General features: G+C 41.6%; 1 protein-coding gene across 5 annotated transcripts in view; it reads right to left on the reverse strand.

Annotated features, from left to right (window-relative positions):
• Window positions 1–19,576, reverse strand: part of LOC129698727 (juxtaposed with another zinc finger protein 1-like) — a 137,672-nt gene extending 118,096 nt beyond the window's left edge. For 4 of the 5 annotated variants that reach the window (XR_008723712.1, XR_008723713.1, XR_008723714.1 and 1 more), the window contains exons 1-2: window positions 19,300–19,576; window positions 10,702–10,755 (exon numbers count right to left, since the gene is read on the reverse strand). Coding sequence is in view for 1 of the 5 variants with exons in the window: in XM_055637928.1 (XP_055493903.1) it covers window positions 10,702–10,755; window positions 19,300–19,414 (169 nt within the window). In the remaining 4 variants the exon portion in view is untranslated. The remainder of the gene's footprint in view (window positions 1–10,701; window positions 10,756–19,299) is intronic. The other variant, XR_008723715.1, reaches the window with a different exon arrangement.
• Window positions 19,577–22,980: the final 3,404 nt, after the last annotated feature.

A 22,980-nucleotide genomic window follows, 5' to 3' on the forward strand; every position in this document is an offset into this window, starting at 1 on the left:
GTCCTGCAGCGACAGAGACTTGGGTTTGGTCCCAACTACAGGTGCTGTCTGTACCGAGTTTGTATGTTCTCTGTGACCATGTGGGTTTTCTCTGGGTGATCCGGTTTTCTCCCACACTCCAAAGACGTACAGGTTTGTAGGTTAAAGTGAAGATAGACACGAAAAGCTGGAGTAATTCAACAGGACAGGCAGCATCTCTGGATTTATCTTCGGTTTAAACCAGCATCTGCAGATCCTTCTTACACAGGTTTGTAGGTTAATTGGCTTCTGTAAATTGTCCCCAGTGTGTAGGAATGTGCTAGTGTATGGGTGATTGCTGGTCGGCGCAGTCTCGGTTGGCCGAAGAGCCTGTTTCCACGTTATATTCCTAAAGTCTAACTACAAATTAAAAAGGGACATTTTTTTATTAATGGTTTATCCATGACACAAATTACATATTTTTGATCTTGATTACTTTCCTCACACTAGGCATTTTGTTAGTAACAGTTGACTGGGTGTTCTGTTCTGGTAGGTTGCACAGTGCCAGAGCAACACAGTTCAATACCGTGTACTGTGGTGGAAGCTGAAAACCACTCTTCAAGGTGTTAATAAAGAGACATGGAAATACAAGTAACAATAGTAACAGCCCCAGCAAAGCTGAAGGATTTGGAGCCAATTTAAATTGCCTTGAAGTTGTTTTAACAATTCTGTATGTTAAAGCATATGTTTGATTAATATTAAAGTACGACTGATTGGTCGAACTTTGCTCACTGGTTTGAAATTCTCACTGCAGCCACAGGGGTGGAATAATAAAAGGAGATTTTTACAAATATATGTAGATCACATTTAGCTTAAACTAGCAATACCTTCCAATGAAAAATCCAATTTTTTGATAAACCTATTCAAACCCATTCATTGGTACTGGCAGAGACCATTTTTAGTACCCCCACCCGATGCAGTGGAGGGATGGTAATGAGGTGGTAGTGTGCTAATTGTGTAACTGGCTAATAGCCAACTCGACAGAAACCAAAACTTCCACTGATTTTCGGAACCGGATTTCGTCCACATCTACAAGCGTAGCGTACTGTTCTGCTATGAATTGCTCGAATCGCCAATGTAGGCGACCCAATTGGTTTATACTCTCTAGGATTTAGGAGATTGAGAGGGGATCTTATAGAAACTTACACAATTCTTAAGGGGTTGGACAGGCTAGATGCAGGAAGATTGCTCCCGATTGCTCCTGTTGGGGAAGTCCAGGACAAGGGGTCACAGCTTAAGGATAAGGGGGAAATCCTTTAAAACCGAGATGAGAAGAACTTTTTTCACACAGAGAGTGGTGAATCTCTGGAACTCTCTGCCACAGAGGGTAGTTGAGGCCAGTTCATTGGCTATATTTAAGAGGGAGTTAGATGTGGCCCTTGTGGCTTAGGGGATCAGAGGGTATGGAGAGAAGGCAGGTACGGGATACTGAGTTGGATGATCAGCCATGATCATATTGAATGGCGGTGCAGGCTCGAAGGGCCGAATGGCCTACTCCTGCACCTAATTTCTATGTTTCTATGTCTATGTAATCTTTCTTTCTTCAGGTTCCCCACTAAAAATGAAAGATGTCGACAGTGGGACCAGAATACTCGTCGACAAGATCTCCTACACCGAACTATGGAGTACTTGTCAAAGAACTGCCGTCATTGGTTAACTGATATGCAAAACACTGCAACCCTGTATATCCCGCACACAAAACAATGTCAATTATGTAAATCTTACCAAGAATGACAGAAATAAAAAGTGTTATCCTCGTTTTGAAAAAGTCACATCATATAACCTGCAAAATACAGACCTTCTCTGCAGGGACATTTTTACAGACTTCCATAAGTCCATTCTGTCCAGGAATCAGAAAATCCACAAAAAAAAAAAAAAAACTTGATATGATAACCATGCTACCACAAATTTAGAATGAATGGCATCAAAAGAACATTGGAGAAGGAACAAAAATTAGAATTGGGACAGGGAGAGGATGAACGGACATCAGAGTTTTAAATTTAACATTCTTATGTAGGGATGTTCATATCTAGCCAGGTGTTCCTACCTAAAGATGGCCTTCTGTTATCCTTTTCTCAAAGTACTCAACAGCTCCACCTCTTGGATTCCATGGAAACCCATGCACATTAGATTAAGAACTGTATATTATTTACTAATGCAGATCCAAAGAACATCAATAGTAGATTATAGAGTTATTGCAAGTCAATAATAGCTCAAATCTTTAGAAGACCTCCCATATCAAACAGACTTTAAATCCCCATCCGCATGTATCATGTACAAATTAGCCAATTTTATACCTTGTTGGCAAATCATGTATATTTTTGTGCTTTGAGTTATGTTAGTAAATTGAATTTGCGTTCAAAAATTTCAAAAGATTATTTAAAAAAATCAGAAAAATGCCAGTCCACAATATGTATTACAATGCCGATGCAATCTATCTATACATAACTAAAATTGTGTTCTTGTGCTCTTCCTGTTTGCGGGGTTTTTTTTATTCGCACAAAAACTGTACGCGATACCACTGCAATTTTTAGTCAACTCACTCACCGCTCTCCTGTGCTGCGAGTGTAACAAGTTTTGTACCGATCGGTAGTATATTGTAAAAGTTAGCGAGGTTTAAAAATCGTAAAAACCGCGCATGCGCGGATCGATCTCCTCTCCTTCCAGTCAGCGCCACGCGAATTGGTCTCTTTTTCTCCTGTCACTCCCCAAGACGATCCGCCCCTTCCTGCACCATCGCGTCTTTACTGGAGCTGAGGGACGCTGCGGGTGGCCGGCGGAGGTCTCCAACCGGACACAATTTTCGGAGGGACCGGAAGCGGCTCTGTACGGAGTTGGAGATGTCACCAAACGGAAAGCGGAGAGTCTGATCCCAGCAGAGGAGAGCGTCCAGTGCCCGCTGTGGGTCCCAAACGCACCCCCATCGTAATGCCCCGCAGGTCCAACCCCTTCCCCTCTGGTCCCCCTTGCTGGCTCATGCCCCCCTCCCTCGTGATACCCCCCCTCTCCCCCATGGCTCTTCCCCGGTCTTTTTTCCGAGCTCTTCACCCCCCGCCGGCGCGGCCGTAGCTACTAGTGCTTCGGGGCCGAGCCGAGGATCCAAGGCCTGGTTCTAAGAGCACCGACGGCTGATGCTCCTCCGGGGCAAGCAAGAAGGGAGAGAAGCGGCATCCTCGAGATCCTGGGGAGGGAGAGTGGGGGAGGAGAGGAGTAGGAAAGGGAGAGGAGTTATGGAGGGAGTGACTGAGGGTAGGAGAGGGAAAAGAAGAGGGAGGAGGTGAGGAGGGAGAGTTGGGGAGGAGGGGGAATAGAGGGGGAGGAGGTAGTGGGGGAGGTGAGGGATAGTGGGGGGGATTGGGGGAGGTGAGGAGTGGGGGAGGTGGGGGATAGAGGGATAGGAGGGGGTAGGGAGGGGAGTTATGGAGGGAAGGAGGGAGTGACAGAGTAGGGGAAAGGAGGCGAGAGATGCGAGGGGGGGGATTGGAGAGGGGAGGATGAGGGGAAAGAAGAGGGAGGGTGAAGGGGAGGGGAGAGAGTGCTAGGGATGAGGGGAAATGAGCTGGGCCTTTGCAGTTGGGGGCTATGGGTGAGTGGTGGAATATTGCGTTGGGGACCAAGCCTCCTGTGTGACCCCACTTAGTCTAGTTCAAGATGGAAATTGAAGTTAAAAAAATGCAGTAAACTTTCCAAGTAGGCTATTTATTAGAAGTCTGTTGACTGATGTTGTTTATATAATCACTGCTGCTTCATATTAGATGAGGTTGCTCAAAAAGAAATGCTGAGAAAAAAAACTCATAGAATCGCCAATATGTTTTAGCACATTTGGCATACTTCTCCCAAGTATTTAACTGATAATTTATGTTTGATTCCAAATTTGAATGGTTACACAATTCTTAATTTGTCATTGTATTAAGTCGTTGACAAACTAGGTTCTACAGTACAATAGATATACAATGCTATACATATTTAATTGACCAAGGGCAAATTATATTGACAATCAGTATATCCAGCCAGCAACAAAAGTCAAGTCCAGTTAATTCTAGAAATTGTTGGAGTGAAGAGCAAAACTGGCAGGAGTAGGAAACTCTGGATATCAAGAGATATTGAGGCATTGATGAGAAGAAAAGAGGCAGCTTGGGTCAGGTACAGGAGATGGACAGCTGGACTGGTACAGGCATGGGCGGAAATCGCTTTTAAAACATGGGGAGGCCTAACATCTAGGACAGGGGTCGGCAAACTATGGCCCATGGGCCAGATCCGGCCCGTAGCCCGAAATCATCTGGCCCACAGGCGTATTTTTTTTCAATTAGTTTTCGTGACCTGGGCAACCAGTCCCGGGACACACAGGCGACCTGGGAACTGCAGCCATTCCCGGTGCACGCAGGTGACCTGGGCGCTACAGCCAGACCTGCCAGCCGACCTGGACGCTATAGCCAGTCCCGAGGCAGGCGAGCTGACCTCCCCTCCCCCCGGAGATGCAAAAGCATACTTATGAAGGAATTCAAGAGTGCAGGAGATTTCTTTGGCAGCTAGGGTTAAGAAGAATCCAAACATATATTTTATGTATATTAAGGGAAAATGGGTAACTAGAGGGAGAAGTGAGAGAATGGTTGAATTGTGGAAACCAAAGTGGACATCTCTGTATGGAGCCAAATGAATATTTCTCCCATTTTTGCCATGGAGAAAGACATGAAGATGAGAGAAAGTTAATGGGGATGCCTTGTGGTGTGTTGCATCGCAAACTTCAAGAGATGCTGGATGTCCTGAAACACATGAAGGAAGTTAAATCTCCAGGGTCTGATTAGGTGTATCCAAGGACACTGTGCAAAGCTGGAGAATACATTGCAGGAGCCCTAGATTAGATAGTTGCACCACTGTTAGTGACATGAGAGGTGGTAGACAATGAGAAAGTGGCGAAAGGTGTGTCTGTATTTAAGAAAGGCTGCAAATAAAATCCTGATAACTATAAACCAATGCCTAACATCTGTGCATATGGACGACTTCTATTGCCCTGCCCTCATTGCCATTCTCGGTTATTCTTTATTCTGTGGTAGATTAGTTCGTAGTGGTGGGAGGGATTCTGAGGGATAAGATATGCATGCATTTGGAGAGACAAGGTTTGATTAGTGGAAAGCAGCTTGGCTTTCTGTGGGAGATCATGTCTCTCGTGAATTTGATAATTTTTTTAAAGAATACCCGAGAATGGCAATGAGGGCAGGGCAATAGAAGTCGTCCATATGAACTTCATCAAGACCTTTGATAAGGTTTCACGTGATAGGCTGTTTTGGAAGGTTAGATTATATGGGACCCAGGAAGAGCAACATGGATACATGAGCAAAAATCAGTGCTGGAGAAACTCAGCAAATCAGAACAGCATCTGTAGATACATCACTATGCTGTATTATTAGCTCGATGGCAAGGAAAGTGATCCTCGATAACAATCAGCACGGGAGCACCTCAAGGCTGTGTGCTCATCCCCCTGCTGTACTCACTCTGTACTCTGGACATAGTGCGAACTCCATCATCAAGTTCGCTGACGACACTACGGTTGTGGGACGAATCACAGATGGTGATGAGTCAGAGTACAGAAGTGAGATCGACCGATTGACCAAATGTGCCAGCAAAATAACCTGGCTCTCAACACCAGCAAAACCAAGGAACTGATTGTGGACTTTGGAAGGGGTAGGATAGGGTCCCACAATCCCGTTTATATCATATCATGGTGGAAAGGGTCAAAAACGTCAAATTCCTGGGCGTGCATATTTCCGAATATCTTTCCTGGTCCCAGCATACTGATGCAATTATAAAGAAGGCACATCAGTGCCTCTACTTCCTGAGAAGATTACAGAGATCCGGTATGTCAAGGAGGACTCTCTCAAACTTCTACAGGTGCACAGTAGAGAGCATACTGACTGGCTGCATCGTGGCCTGGTACAGCAACGTGAACGTTCAGGAGCGGAAAAGAATGCAGAAAGTTGTGACCACTGCCCAGTCCATCACCGGCTCTGACCTCCCCACCATCGAGGGGATCTATCGCAGTCGCTGCCTCAAAAAGGCTGCCAACATCATCAAAGGCCCACACCATCCTGGTCACACACTCATCTCTCCGTCGCCATCGGGAAGAAAGTACAGGAGCCTGAAATCTGTAACATCCAGGTTCAGGAACAGCTTCTTCCCTACAGCCATCGGGCTATCAAGCACAATATCAAATAAGCTCTGAACAATAACAGTCTATTTTCACTTTATTGTGTATATATGGTCTATAGACACACTGAATTATCTCCCGTTCTGTATTATGTTTACATATTCAGTTGTGCTGTAGCAAGTAAGAATGTCATTGTCCTATCACATGACAATAAAACTCTCTTGACTCTTGGCTAGATGGCAAACAATGGGCCCAGCACCGACCCATGGTACACTCCTAGTTATTGTCCTACAGTCCGAAAAACAACCCGCCACCGTCACCCTCTGCTTATTACCATCAATTATAGTAAATTATAGGGCACTGGGGAGTATTGTATAAGTGGGACCAGGGAGTACAAGTACATAGATTGCTGAAGGTGGCACCACAGGTAGACAAGAGTGGCGATGGCTTTTGGGACGCGTGCCACCATTGAGCATAGGTTGCGATGTTATGTTAATTGTATAAGACGTTGGTGAGGCTGCACTTTGGAGTGTTGTGTTCAATTTTGGTCACCCTGCTGTAGGAAAGATGCCACTAAGCTGGAAAGATGAGGATGTCGCCAGGACTCGAAGGGACTGAATTACAGGGAGAGGTCAAGCAGGTTAAGTGTTTATTATTTTGAGCATCAGAGAATGAGAGATGATCTTATAGTGATGTATAAAATAATGAGGGGACAAGATAGTGAATGCTTGCAGTCTTTTGTACAGGATCAGAGAATCAAAAACTAGAAAGCACAAGGGAAAGATTTTATTAAAGAAGGGTCAACTTTTTCCCCACACAGGTGATGGTACATATGGTAGGTATGTTACAAAACCTACCTGAATCGTGTCTGAGAATCTGCCCCCACCCCGTGTGTGTGATTTTGGCGCTGTTTAGAGGGGGCGGGTTTAAAACGCGATTTTTACTAGGCTGTTGCAATCGAAAATGTTCAGCCTAGTAAATCATTAACGGAAAATCGCTGAAAGCCCCCGTCGCAAAAGGTATTATTAGTTTTTATGGCCTTGTATAATAGTTATAGTAGTTTAAAAATCACTCTCTCAACCCGCGACCTCTCGCAGCCCCAGGGTTTTATAAAGCAAACAATTAAAGGTATGTACCTTATTTTTACATTAAAAGGGGCTTCTTAAGAACCCTGCATATAAAGTTTTCTATAGCGAGTAGCTCATTTTGGGCTCTTTATATCCCGCAGTATTTTTCTGGGCATTTGAGGGCACAAATCCAGCGCAATGTGAACGTTCTAAACCAGCGCGTTCACAGGATCCCACTAGAAAGCTGATTTAAATTGACTTTAATTTACAGCAATTGAACACTAAATTCCTTCCATTTGGCCTATAAATTAATGTAAATGAGATTTAAAAATCATGCTTTATTGTGAATTATTTGTGAATATTATTTGGACACTTAGGCTATTTAAAAATGGTAATCATTTATTAAGAAATGGATAGATGTTTAGATCTAGTAATTGAAGTTTGAAATTAGCTACAATTGGGTAACTAACTAATTATATGCTTTAATTTCAGGTCATCCAAGTAAGATTATTTTATATTTGTTTCAGAATGCTTCAATCTATGATAACTAAAAATTTCATTCAGTTCTCTTAATTTTTAAGAAGGTTATGGACTTTTGACTGTCCTCGATCACAGCTTTTTTGTTATGTCCATAGAAAATCAATAGGGAACAAGATGCTAATTTCCGAGTATGAAAATGGCCATAACTTTTTTATTACTTGAGATATGACAGTGAATTAGGTGTCAAATTAAACTTATTGTTATGCTTTATCTGATGGGATAATTGCAGACTTTTTTTTTTAAATCTCAAAATTTTGTAACATTGCTACATATGGTGAATGAACTGCCAGAAGTAGTTAAGTTACAATAACATTGAAATAAATGTGGACAGGCACATGGATAAGTAAATGTTGAGATGAGCTAAAGAAGGGCAAATAAGTGTAGTTTAGATGGACATTTGTCAGCATCGATGAATTCGACCAAATGGCCAGTTTCAATGCTGTATGACCCTGTACACAAATAAAATGTTTGTATCTAATCTTCAATTGCAAGGGTAACTTGGAACATGACTCCATGATGAGACTGAAAATAACTTCCCACCCTTCCAAAGAATTCAGACATTTGTTCCCCCAAATCACTTTATTGAATACCCATGATTTCAATGGATTACATAGGATAAGGCATAGAAAGAGGCAATCTGTCTGTCGGTATGCTCCAATCAAGCCTGGTTTCCATCTTTCCTCTTTCTAATCTGTCAGCATTATTTTCTCTTGTCTTTTCCCTCATGCTGTCCAGCCTCACCTTAATGTTTTACATCATATACTTTTACCAGAATTCATGCATCCAGTTAAAAATTCTCACTCCACCCGAATGAAGAACTTTATTCTGTACTCCGGGTTGCATTTCTCCTTGCAGCTCACACTGCCACCCAGCTTTGTGTCATCCGTAAACTTGGTGTTACATTTAATTATTTTGTCTAAATCGTTAATATATATTGTAAATAACTGTGGTCCCAGCACTGAACCTTAAGGCACCCCATTAGTCACTGCCTGCCATTCTGAAAAGGACCCGTTAATTCCTACTCTTTGCTTCCTGTCTGCCAACCAGTTCTATATCCATGTCACTACCCTACCCCCAATTCCAGAGGATTAGTCAAGCATGATTTCCCCTTCATATATCCATGCTGACTTTGACCAATCCTGTCATTGCCTTCCAAATGTGCTGCTATTACATCTTTAATAATCGACTTAAGCATCTTACCCACTACCAATGTCAGGCTAACTGGTTTATAATACCGTTTTCTCTCTCCCTCCTTTCTTGAAATGGGGGGTTACATTCGCTACCCTCCAGTCCACAGGAACTGATCCAGAGTCTATAGAACATTGGAAAATGATCACCAATGCATCCACGATTTCTAGGGCTTCCTCCTTGAGCACCCTGCGATGTCGACCATCAGGCCCTGGGGATTTATTTGCCTTCAGTCCCAACAGTTTACCTAACACCATTTCCTGACAAATGTGAATTTCCTTCAGTTCCTCCCTCATGCTAGATCCCCAGTCCCCTAGTATTTCTCTATTCTATAGTAATGTTTCTTTATTCTTTCATTTTGTAAAAATCATTGTTATTTTTCTCAACACCAATATTAAACTGGCCAGTAAAAGTGTTACATTACCGAACCTGTCAGCACTCTGACACAGCATCCTTTTTCAAAGAATTATTAAAAGTGTATAATAATGCTTTGCTATTTCTTCCACGTCCCCTTTAAATGCAAGGAAGCAATTCATTCAGACCAAAAATTCTGTCCAACTTGAATTTGATTTACTTCATATACTCTTTTATTTAATAATCCCATTCCTCTTTTGAATGCATTTATCTCAATCCTCATCTTATCATCCAAATGTCCACCTGTTCCATCTTCCTCAAATGCCAATGCGAAATCATGCTTTAATATTCCTGCTACTTCCATGCCATTACTCATGGGGCTGTCTCTTCTATCCCTCAATCGCCCTATTCCTTAGTCCAATGTTGTTTTGATGTGTCTGCAATATATTTTATTTATTTTTCCCCAAATTATGTATAATTTAATGCTGCCTTTCCCCCCTATTATTGTTTTGAACAAAAACCTAATCCCTTGGTATTCTCTTTCTCATGATGGTCTTTGTATTTAATATATGGCTTTTCCCCTATCCTTGCTTATATCTTTATTCATCCATAGTGTTTGATTTGTTCTTACGGTAAGAGATACTTTTAATGCAGGCTACAGAACCATTTAGAGTGTTTCCCATTGTTTTTCATAAGTATGGTTAAACACGTCATCCACACGTTCTATTCTCAGACACTCCTTCAAAAATCAACTTCTCAGATCAATTAACCAGATTTTTCTTGAACTCTTTTCAATTAACCAGGTTTCTACCATTGTTATCTTAGAGCACACAACATTATGACATGATTGCCAGGATGTTCCTTGAATTTTTCTTTCCTTCACTGTTCTGGTCCTTTTTCTTTACATGTGAATTAAACACAAATCCTTGTAAAAAATCCATTGCCTCATTCATTTGACTGACCTGTGCAATCTTTCAGAGTCATTACAATTCCCACATGACCAGAATGCTATGCTTTTTCCACTCATTTCCCTAATTTGTCTACATTTCTTTTACCTCTACCTCTTCCATTACGATACGGTTGAAAGATGACATCTATTAATGCCATTTATTCATTATTACTTTTTTATATCAATTCAAAAGCTTTCTGTTTTATTTTCTTTGTAGCAGTGTTTCTCACTAGTACTGTATTATCCCAATTTCCTAAATTGTACATATTATTATTATTTTTAATTGTCTTAAATCTTTTATACTCGGCAATGTTTAATTTATTGAGTCTTGATTTGTCTGTAGCCACATCTTGGTAATCCCTTCTATGCCTATGCCCTTCCCTCGCTTTATTTTGAACATTTTAGTCATACAGGCTTTTTCAGACACAACAGGTTTTTACCTCCAAATACTTTGCTGCTGATTTCGGCTCCCAAGCAAGATTTGGCTAATTTGGCTGTTGAAGCAAGAGAAAGATTGCTTAGTTATGTAATTCACATAAACAAGATAAAATTACACTTTTAAAGAGCCTTGAATGATAGTAGCTGATGTTAAATGTAACCAATCACATTCACTTGCATACAATTTCAATCTGTATGAAATAAACACCAACATTTCTAGGGTTGCACTGCATGAATAGTTTTTTAAAGTATGAAATTCAAGTAAGAACTTACCACAATTGTTGATGTATGATGGTTCTTATTCCATCTTCTGAATTGCTGAACCATCCTCAATTCAGCCCCAGCTCATTTGAAATCTGTCTTTTTTGACAAACGCTAGGCTTTTAAAATTGCAAATATTATTAAACTGAACTTTAATTGTTGTCCACCCATGTTTGCAGTCTTTTGGTGTTTATTAATTTCAGAGATTTGAACTTATTTGGACATGTAGGTATCCAGTATCTCTCCATGAGGCCTTATGAAATAATTCATCAAAACCTTCAACTAACCTTCATATGTCTGTTAGGTCTGTTTCATGATATCTGTAGTAGTATGCTAGTTTGACATGTTTCAGGATAAATAACATTCAGATAATCCAAAATCTGGCTCAATCATGATTTGACCGAATCTTTAGTCGAGAACGAGCTAAGTATCCAGAGTGCAAGTGGGGTGCGCATCCAAAGTTATGGGTTTAGAGTGCAGTATTGGCCAGTTGTGTGGACATAGGCCGAGTTCAGTATGTCAGGAACATGGGTAGGTTTGTAGATGGATCAAGACAGATCTGCCATGTCAAAACTGCAGGTCATGAGTTGGGAACAACAGCAGTGAAATACACCAATATAATTCAATGAGCGGGGAAAAGCATGCTGGGAACACCAATAGATGTAACCAAAGAAAAAGGGCAATCCAGTGAAACTGCAGCAAGATTTAAGACAAACAGGAAAAATGCAACGCCATGCAACAGACAATCATCACAACATCAACAAATTAGATCAAAGCCGTTTCATTCTGTCACACATATCATGAATGGTGGCAACAGTGAGAGGTAAAAGACTAAGGAGTCTCTAAGAATATCCCTATCTTTATAGTTAGGCCCAGCATGCGAGTGCTAATACAAGGTAGAAGAACATAACATAGTTCAGCCAAAATGGTCCGTAGGAAATTTCATTACCACTTTCTCCCAAGATCCCTGTCATTAACCAAATTGATTCATTCAATGTGCAATCAAGAAATGGCTAAGAATATTGAATATTGCAAAGGTTATGGGACCATACAACATCCCATCTCCGGTATTAGAAGACCAACTCTAGATATAGCACCTCAAACCAAAGTATCGTATCCCAGTATCGTAACTAAATTGGCATGCACCTGACATTATGAAAATTTGGCCAGGTATATGCCATTCTCAAAACTAGGACAAACCCAATTAAATGACCAGAAACCACCCATAGTGAGAAAAAACAGCTAGCACCCGTAAGAGAAGTAGCTAGTTCTGGTTTAAGAAATAGAGAACTGTGTAAATAACTGTGTAAATGTGGGGAAAAGGGGATTAGAAATCATCCTATTATGCTGCATCACAGCTTGATAAGGCAATTACTCTGCCATAGACTGCAAGAAATTGTAGAGAGTTGTGCATGCAGCCCAGTGCATTACTCAAACCAGCCTCCCCCAACATTGACTCCATCTACACTTTACAATGCCTGGGGAAAGTAACCAACATAATCAAGGACTACTCATTACCATCATTCTCTCTTCTCCCCTCTCCGACTGGACAGGACACACAAAAGCTTTGAAAGCAGATGCAAGAGGTTTTTTTGCCATTGTTACCAGACCCTTAAATGGGCCTCTCCTATGCTTAGACATATTCCCGATTGCCCAAATCTACCTCTTTGCAGTTGTAATTTGTATTTAATTGGCATCTACTCTGTCCCAGTACACTAAGTTTTCTCTTTTGCATTACTTTGGTATACTCATGTACGATTTGCCTGCATGATACACAATGTAAAGATTTTAACTATATGTCAATACACATGCTGATAATAAATCAATACCAATACATAGATTCTATTTCTCTCCCCACGCTCGCTACTTGATATGTTGACTATTTCCAGCATTTTCTATTTTTACTTTAAGTTTCCAACATCTGCAGTTTTATTCTTCTTTAAATTGTTAAAAGATTGGCTGCATGTTACTAACCTAGAGAAGAATAATTCGAAAACGAATACATATTTATATCATAATTTTGACAGCAAGATTCTTGACATTGTCAGAGTTATACTGCAACATACTTTGCTGATGCTAATGGTACAAGTCAGGTAAATATTGTTAAGCGAGTCAGAGTGCCAGCACAATATCTTCAATTTCATCGTTCCAGCTGTAACGAAAATTTCCCGAAACCCATTACAAATCTAACACCTTCAAAATAAATCTGATAATTAAAAATCTTGCATAATTCCATTTACTTCAGACCTACCAGAAGTTTTTATTTATATACAATTGCCTAGGATTTATAATACAAAAATCACAGGACTTCTATCCCTGTGTTTTACAAACCCAAGAACTATGTCTCATTTATTAAGAGACTTATCAGTCAATGTAATAGTAGGCACATGAATTGATATTTACAGGTCAAAACAGCAGTCTCTAAGACCACGAGTTCAATCAATATACGCCAATTTCAATAAAGCACATAACTTGCAAGCAAGATTAAGAAACCACTGTAGAATAACGAACATTAAATCATTGACATCTGCTATTCTATCAGAAAAGTTAATAGACATTAAAACTTCAATACAATAAAGTTAGTAAAACAGCAGAAAGATTGCAAAAAAAATGATTGTTCCAAGTTTAAGTACAGAGCGGTGGTTTATCCGGTGCAATTATGCGTTCACATACAAACAAAAATTGCACTGAGTATATTGGTCTGAAGAAGGGTCTCGACCCGAAACGCCACCTATTCCTTCGCTCCATAGATGCTGCCTCACCCGCTGAGTTTCTCCAGCATTTTTGTCTACCTTTGATTTTTCCAGCATCTGCAGTTCTTTCTTAAACATTTCGTCTATTTCACTGTGAAATCTCTTCAAGGTATGTCTACTTTGAGGAAGTTCTCCTCCTGAGTCTGAAGAAGGGTCTCGACCCGAAACGCCACCTATTCCTTCGCTCCATAGATGCTGCCTCACCCGCTGAGTTTCTCCAGCATTTTTGTCTACCTTTGAATTTTCCAGCATCTGCAGTTCTTTCTTAAACATTTCGTCTACTTCACTGTGAAATCTCTTCAAGGTATGTCTACTTTGAGGAAGTTCTCCTCCTGAAGAAGGGTCTCGACCAGAAACATCGCCTATTCCTTCGCTCCATAGATGCTGCCTCACCCGCTGAGTTTCTCCAGCATTTTTTTCTTCCTCTGACTATATTAAAGGAGCTTTCCTATGTTATGTAGATACACACAAAAAGCTGGAGTAACAGCGGGACAGGCAGCATCTCTGGAGAGAAGAAATGGGTGACGTCTCGGGTCAAGACCCTTCTTCAAACTACTATGTGTGTAGTTTGTCTACTATGTCGTAAATAATAAATTTCACCTTATCAACATTCAGTAACACCAGAGGAGTACATGCAAGACACAGAGATTAATTCTAGAGTACAGGGTTCTCTAATGCCCATAGGCAAATTAGATAATCTTCAATAGCTTTTTTGTGGCTAATTCTACAGCCAATCTCCTCAGTAACATTATCCAGAACTTCCATGTGTGTTTTTAATATCACATTTGTAAAGGTTATTTTAGGTTACACACTTACCATGTTGTTTAAAGAAAATAGAACAAAAACGTTTCTGATGCTCCTTGCCATTATCTACCATATATCTTAAATATAAATGCAGACTTTTGTTATGATTGCAGCATTTTCCAATTTCTTAAATAGCAGGACAACTCAAAACATTAACTTGCTGATTTCTGCATATTTCCACAACGAAAGAGTGCATGCAAAAGGTGCTTATTAATTTACTTTTTAATCTTAAGCAATGATAACTTCATAATATTCTCACTTCAAAATGTAAGGCAATGTTCTATTCCAAGAATCAAGAGTATTTATTTGTCATATGAACCGGAACAATAAAATTCTTACCTGTGGCAGCTTTCCTGGCACATTAGACACAACGTTGGTGAGTAAGTTTGCAGGCAACATCAAACTTGGAGGAGATGCGGACAGCGAGGAAGGCCGTCAAAGGGGGGGGGGGGGGGGGGGGGGGGGAATGTAAATTACTTACGGATATGGGTGGAGAAATGGCAGTTGTAGTGTAATCTGAGCATTGTGAAGTTAGTATTTTGGGAGGATGAATGCAGCGGAAGACTTAATGGCGAGACCCTTAACAACATTGATGTACAGAGAGATCCTGGGAACCAAGTCCATAACCCTGATAATGTTTGATCAATCCCTTCCTTTCCGTATGTTAATCCTGTCCCTCATCATGGAAAAAAAAGATTTTTTCCAATCGTTTTCCTACCAAATGCAACCAGAGCAGCCATGTGGATGATTCCCCCAAAAGATCCCCACCATCACAGAATCATGTGTTTAGAAAATGTAATTCATATGGGCATCAAGAAACAGCTGAGGGCATTGAACACAGCAAAACCCATGGGGCCAGACAATATAGCCCAGAATTAGTCATACCTCTAGTCACCATCTTCCAATACACTTACCACACTTGCAACTCCTCGGCAATGTGAAAAATGACCCATTAACTTCTGTTCACAAAATGTAGCTAATTGCAATGCAATCAGTCTAGTTTTAACCAGCTAATTTATGGAGGGCGTCACCCACTATGATATCAAGCGGCACTTACTTAATCATAAACTGTTCACCGATGCCTAGCTTGGTTTTTGCTAGGTAAAACTGAAGTCAATGAGCAACAACGACAAATCACTCTCATAGAAGGATGAGAAGGGATCTTATAGAAACATATAAAATTATTAGAGGATTGGACAGATGCAGGAAAAATGTTCCCAATGTTGGGGGAAGTCCAGAACCAGGGGTCACAGTTTAAGAATAAGGGGTAGGCCATTTATGGCTGAGATGAGGAAAAACATTTTCACCCAGAGAGTTGTGAATCTGTGGAATCCTCTGCCACAGAAGGCAGTGGAGGCCAATTCACTGGATGTTTTCAAGATAGTTAAATTTAGCTCTTAGAGCTAAGGGAATCAAGAGATATGGGGAAAAAGCTGGAATGGAGTACTGATTTTGGATCATCAGCCATGATCATAGGGCCGAATGGCATACTCCTGCACCTATTTTCTATGTTTTTATATGAAGTCGTACTTCATAGACAATAATACTGCTCTTGTTTTTGGAAGGTCAACCATCCCAGCCTCAGAACAACACTGCAGGAGCTGCTCAGGGCAGTGCTCTGGGCCCAATCATCTGCAGGTGCTTTACCAATGAGCTTCGATCAAAAGGTTAGCATTCATGATGATTGAACAATGTGAAGTTCCATTAACAACATTTCAAGAAACATTCATACCACCAAAAGGCAAATTATCTTTAACAAGAGAAACCAACCAATTACACTTGACATTCAATTACATTAACCGACTCACCACAATGAACATTCTAGAGGTGACCATTGATAAGTTCAGCTACATAAACTGGGCTCATCTACTGATACCCCAAAGTAATTCCACCAACTACATGGCACACATCAGGAATGTGATGGCATATACTTGCCTCCAAAACCTCCAAGAAACTGCACACCATCTAGGTAGGACAAAGTAACATACTTGATCGTAAATGAACGTACATTCATCACTCCAAATATCCATTCCTTCAATGACAGTGACTACAGTTCAGGTCTGAAGGGTCTCAACCCAAAACATCACCTATTTCTTTCCTCCATGGATGTCAAGTCAAGTCAAGTTTACCCGCCAAGTTACTCCAGCTTTTTGTGTCTCTCTCCAGTACCGTACATATTGATAAAGAGCTACAATGAAAGGCTATTCAACCACAAGGGAGGCAGATGTTTCAGCAGAATGATAGGTTTAGAAAAGACAGGGCAAAGGAAATTGATTAATGTTGCTTGCACTATAAACTAATATTGTTGAACCCTCTGAGTTCTGGTGGTTAAAGATGGACATATCTCCATCCCCCACTTTCTAGCTTCTGAAAGGACCATACCAGTGCAAACTTACCATATTCAACTGTTAATTTTACAGGCAGCTCAGTTGTACAGCTGTTAAAGATACAGCCACACTTATACAGGGGTGGAAATCCCGGGGGGAACAGGTGGGACAGTCTTTTCCGTTTTGAGAGGTGGGGGACAGTCTTTTCCCCCCACCCCCATTTTTTGTAATCCAGATTTTAAAACGCGATGAAATCTCCACCTTCCGCGAGACAGTGGGGGTGGGACTGCTGATCGAGGGCGCCGATTGGACGAGAGACGTAGGTCAGCAGGCAATGGGGGCGGGACATGATAATTCAGCGCGGTGATTGGAGGAGGGAGACGTGCCAAAACACTCTCGGCACAGACCTGCGCCTCATCCGCAGCCAGGATCGATCCCAGCTCTCCGGCGTGTCCCGTCGCAAGGACACAAGTGCCCCCCCCCACGCCCGGGGGTGGCCAGAGACGTCGGGATTCAGACGGGAGCTGTACCCCCAGGCCCAAAGCCAGCGCAGAGAAGCAGCGCTAAACCCAGCTCAACTCTGCCTGTCCTGCCAGGTCAACCTACAGCCCTGCCTGGACTTGCGGGAAATATGGCCCAGGTGAACAGCCAGCGCGGAGAAGCAGCGCTGGTGCCCCTTCAGTCCAGGCAGGGCTGTAGGTTAACCCGGGCAGAGTTGAGCTGCATTTAGCGCTGGATTGAGCCTCCGAAGTCGTGTGTGTGTGTGTGTGTGTGTGTGTGTGTGTGTGTGTGTGTGTGTGTGTGTGTGTGTGTGTGTGTGTGTGTACACACATGCGCTCGCGGCCGCCAAGAAATTGTGTGTCCCCCAGTCCCCCCCCCATATTTTGATAGCGATTTCCGTGCCTGTATGCCAGAGACACCAGTTCAATCTGACTAGGGGTGCTCTCTGTATGGAGTCCTTCTCCCTATGACAGTGTCCCAAACACCTGCTGATTGGTAGGTTGATTGGCCGTTCTAAATTGCTACGCGTGTTGGGGAATGGTAGAATCTGGAAGAAATTGACATGGATGTGTGGAGAATAAATTTGATTAATCTAGGATTAGAGTGAATGGGTAATGATAGTCAGTGTGGGCTCTGCAATTCTAAATTGGTTTACAATTTAACTTCAAACTGTGATCTAGGGTTGCACACAAGTTAAAAAGAAACTAAACATCTCATTGTACACTGTACCTTAACAGCAAAGGATATTCATTCATCCTGAGCTCAAAGAATCCAACATCAGATTGCAGGTAACATTGTAACCAAACAGCTGAAGTACTTTGTAGTTGAAAATTAACATACTATGCAGTCTGTACAAATTATCACACTTTTTATCGAAGTAACAAATACTACTTTTGAAAAATCCAGAAGATAAATTGACAAACTGGCAAGAAACTTCTGTATTGACAAACTGGAAAGAAGCTTCAGTCCACAAGAAATGGCACTCTTACACTACCACAAAGATAATTGTTCAAGAACTTTCAAAGGAAGCCCAGGAATAAACATTTTCAAAATCTTTATTCACCCTGTAAAGATATTCATCAGGTCATCAAAGATCGCAGAAGGATTAATTAGTCTTTCTTTAAAAAAACGCATTGATCTCATCACTGTCTACACCTAGTTCATCATCGTTTTACAGATAACCATGGCAAAGTGTCTGAATAACCTTTTGATGTTGAAGTGACATTAAGGCAAGAAGCAGATTAAAAATAAGATGCATGCTCAAACTTTAAAACATATCAAACAAATTTCAGATAGGAGGAAAACATTCTTAAATATACCAGCAAATTTAACAACTATTTTTGTATTAAACAAATCCATTTGAATAACATGAAAACACTTATTTTGTCATAGTTCTAAAAATAAGAGGTAACGGAAATCTCAAATTATCAAAACAATCCTGCAGTCACTACTAAATACAACCATTTAAAGAAACGAGAAAATCTAACCTGGCGTTTTATAATATATATGTGCAATAATCACACTAGCAATTTACACGAGGAAAGGGAACGATAACAAACTGGACGTTTAACACATTTTCTGAGTATACCCATTGCCCTGGCCCCTTCCTAAAAAGCATCATCTTGCTTCCACTCCTACTATTGCCCTGCATCAAGTGAGAAAGGTATCACGCTTTGAGATACTGTACAGAGAATAGGCAGAGACAGTTTTCCCCCACTACAGCGTATTTTTCACTTCCGCGCCCCGAGGCCACCCAGAGACAATGTTCCCTCCCTGCGCCACCCGCTCACAGCTGCAGCTTTTGTCGGTACATGTAACCAGGCATGAAGTGTCACTGGAGTGAGCTCAGCCTCCCGGGAGCAAGTCCATCACAGGCCAGGCCAGGCCTCGGCCGCTCCGCTCTGACAGCTTAAGTGCAGGATGCAGTGCCAACCAGCGTCGCTTCCCCACCTACCTATGTGGATGTCTTCGATGTGCTCGATGAGCTCTGCCAAGGTGTTGAAGGCGAGGCCGCATCCGCCGAAATTGCAGATGTTGGAGAAGAAGGAGGCGGCGGCTAACGCTGTCATGATATGGCGCGCCTGGGCGCTGCGGCCCCCGCTCACGCCGACCGCCGCTCTGCTCCGCGGCTGCCAGGCCGCCGGCCCGGGCGGGTTCGCGCGAACGCCAGCGAGTGAGTGAGCGAGCGAGCGAGCGCGCGCACTGAATCACTCTCTCCCCCAACCCCCTTCGCGTGCACGCACGCGCGCCCGCCCCTCACTCCCGCACCTTCATGGTCACCTCGCGCCGGTACCACCAACCAAAGATACTGCCACCAACTGCCGCTCGCAGCTCACGTGACAAAAAATAAGCACGTGCGCTGGCTGTATCTTTGGAGGAGAGGGGGTCGTCGAGAGCGTCGGCAAAGATACTCTGCTCTAGTATCTTTGAGCCCCAGTGACCCCAGGGGTGATGATGATGATGCAGCGGGAAACCCTGTTGCACAGCGAGCAGCGCACTGGAAAGACAGGAGAGGAGGTATCTTGTGACCAACGACACTTGGAAACACAAGGAACTGCAGATGCTGGAATCTTGAGTAAGACACAAAGCGTTGGAGTAACATGCGAGTTAGGTAGATTTTTTAAATTTCCATTACACAATAGAAGCTCACCCAATGGATCATTAAAAAAAATCAGATATTCACATTATTCTTCAAGACATTGAGGAGCTAATAACTTCTGGTCAGATGGGAAGAGACTGGTAATTCTCTGACAGCATGACTGGGTGGAATTGAGTCGACCCAACTGAGAAGTATAGTCCCTGTACAGTTGGATCCCAGAGAAGAAACATTGAAGGGGGATACTATGGTCATTTATGCAATACTGAGCTTCAAGTCTAGGAGCAGAATTAACATAATTAGTACATATGTAATAACAAAAAGCTGCAGATGCTGGTTTATACCAAAGAAAGACAAAATACTGGAGTAACTCAGCCTGTCAGGCAGCATCTCTGGAGAACATGGATAGGGCAACATAGAATCAGTCTGATGAAGGGTCCCAGCTGAAACATCACCTATCAATGTTCTGCAGATATGCTGCTTGACCTGCTGAGTTACTCCAGCATTTTTGTCTACCTTCGACTTTCGATGTAACTTCTTTACATTGGTGAGACCAAGCACAGGTTTGCCGATCACTTTTTGTCTACCTTTAATTTTTCTAGCATCTGCAGTTCTTTCTTAAACAAATATTCCAGTTCTTTGAGTCTTTCTACAATTAGCACATAATTTGTTATATTGTAGCACCTTGCTGCATATCTCATTTATATGGGCTTCTACCACTTACCCCTAAGCTCACAATATGTATGAGTGGTAACAGCATGGCAAGATCAAATAGAATTGATGGTTTACCTTGACCAATAAAATTTAAGGATTGAAGAAAAATTGAATGACAGATGAAAAGAGAATAAATAAAAGTAAAATTTTGTGTAGAATGAGAACCAACAGAGAGAGAAAAGACGTAGAAAAAGTATAAACTTATTTATTTAAAAACATTTAAAAAATCTCTCGGTCAAATGCCTGAAACTCCTGCTTCTATTGTTCCCATTTGAGTCAGGTTGAATAGGTTTGTACGAATAAATCTTTTCAATAGTAAGGCATGCAATAAAGTAATTGCACTCTTTTTCAGTATTGGTGGTGTGATTGCAATATGAAAAGATAGCAATATTTTGAACTTTGCTTGGAGACTTATGGTGAGCTAACATAACAAAAACGAGTAGGGGTAAACTAAATGATTAGCTGAATCTGCTCTGCCACCCAATAATGACACGACCTTGCCTTCAGCTTCACCTATCCACATTTTCCATGTAATCCTCAACTCTCCTGCTGACCAAAAATCTATCCATCTCAGTGTTAAGTATACTTAATGATTCATCCTCCACATCTTGGGTATTACAGCATAGAAACAGCCCCTGTGGACCAACTTGCCCTTGCCAACCAAAATGTATGTCCAAGCTAGTCCCATTTGCCTTTGTTTGGCCCATATCCCTCACTAGTTTGGAGATTTATTACGATTTGAGATCCCCTGAGAAAATAACTTCCTCCTTGTCTCTTAGTATCTTAGATGCCTCTTTATCCTGAAAATATGTACCCACAATTCCCCCATCCTCTTAGGAAGTATTAGACAATAGACAATCGATGCAGGAGTAAGCCATTCGGCCCTTCGAGCCAGCACCGCCATTCAATGTGATCATGGCTGATCATCCACAATCAGTACCCCGTTCCTACCTTCTCCCCATATCCCCTGACTCTGTTATCTTCAAGAACCCTGTCTAGTTCTCTCTTGAAAGTATCCAGAGAAACGGCCTCCACCTCCCTCTGAGGCAGAGAATTCCACAGACTCACAACTCTCTGTGCGAAAAGGTGTTTCCTCATCTCCGTTCTAAATGGTTTACCCCTTATTCTTAAACTGTGGCCCCTGGTTCTATGAAGCTCCTTCAGAAACTTGTATTTTTCAATACGATCATTCTACAAAGAGTACCTTCCCAACTCAAGAAGCCTGACATCAGTCAAGAACTATGCAGCTCACTTAATTTCACATCCATTCTAAACCTTCTTTTAGGACAATTCATTCATCTCAGGAATCAAAGTGAATATTTTCAATCCAAAGTAAGTATAAGGTGTCTGCAGAATGAATAGAAAAGAAATGAAAATCATCCAACACTTACAAAAAAAAAGTGTTTTTCTTTGTTACCATACTGCTGTATGATTCAACCATTAATCAGAGAGTGTCATTAAATTCAGTTATTTTGGCTGAAGTTTCTTCAACCCCTCAAGCCTGATCTGACTTTTTAACGACCTATCTGATCTGTATGTTAGTCCCATCTACCCAACAACATCCAAAATTGTCCAGGTATTGGCCTAGTTATAGAAAAACAGTAAATTCAGTTAAATAATGCCCCGTTAAACCACTCTCCAGCACTTTCTAACATTTTCTGTTAACATTTAGTCATTTGATAACGTTTAGTGTTTGATAAGTAACATTTGTGACATTTAAATGTAATGACCATCTCCAACAAGCGAGAGTCTAGTCACCTACTCTTCATGTTCAGTGAGATTACTATTGTCAACTCCAATGCCATCAATCTCTCAAGATTGATGACATTGCTCGAAGAGCTCATTGGACCAATGACATAAATTCAGAACCTGCAAGAGCAGGTCTGAGTTTAGATTTCCTGCACCAAGTGAGTCATCTCTGATTCACCAAGCTTTTCCATATCTATAAAACCATATTAGGTATGTTTTGGAAAACTCTTCACTTGCCTGGATAAGTGTGGCACTAGCACACTCAAGAAGCCTGACATCAGTCAAGAACTATGCAGCTCACTTAATTTCACATCCATTCTTCCTATTTTAATATTAACACCCTTCAGCACCATTGCACTATGAGAGCAGTGTGTAGCAGCAACAAGATCACCAAGGCCTCTTTAACTGCATCCCTCAAATCTAAAGGGATAAGCACAGCAAGTATAATAAAATACTGCACAGTGGCGCAGCAGTACAGTTTTTGCCTTACAGCGAATGCAGCGCCGGAGACCCGGGTTCGATCCTGACTATGGGTGTTGTCTGTACGGTTGGTACATTTTCCCTGTGACCTGAATG

This window comes from Leucoraja erinacea, chromosome 7 (genome assembly GCF_028641065.1).
Source record: "Leucoraja erinacea ecotype New England chromosome 7, Leri_hhj_1, whole genome shotgun sequence".
Taxonomy (NCBI): Eukaryota; Metazoa; Chordata; class Chondrichthyes; order Rajiformes; family Rajidae; genus Leucoraja; species Leucoraja erinaceus.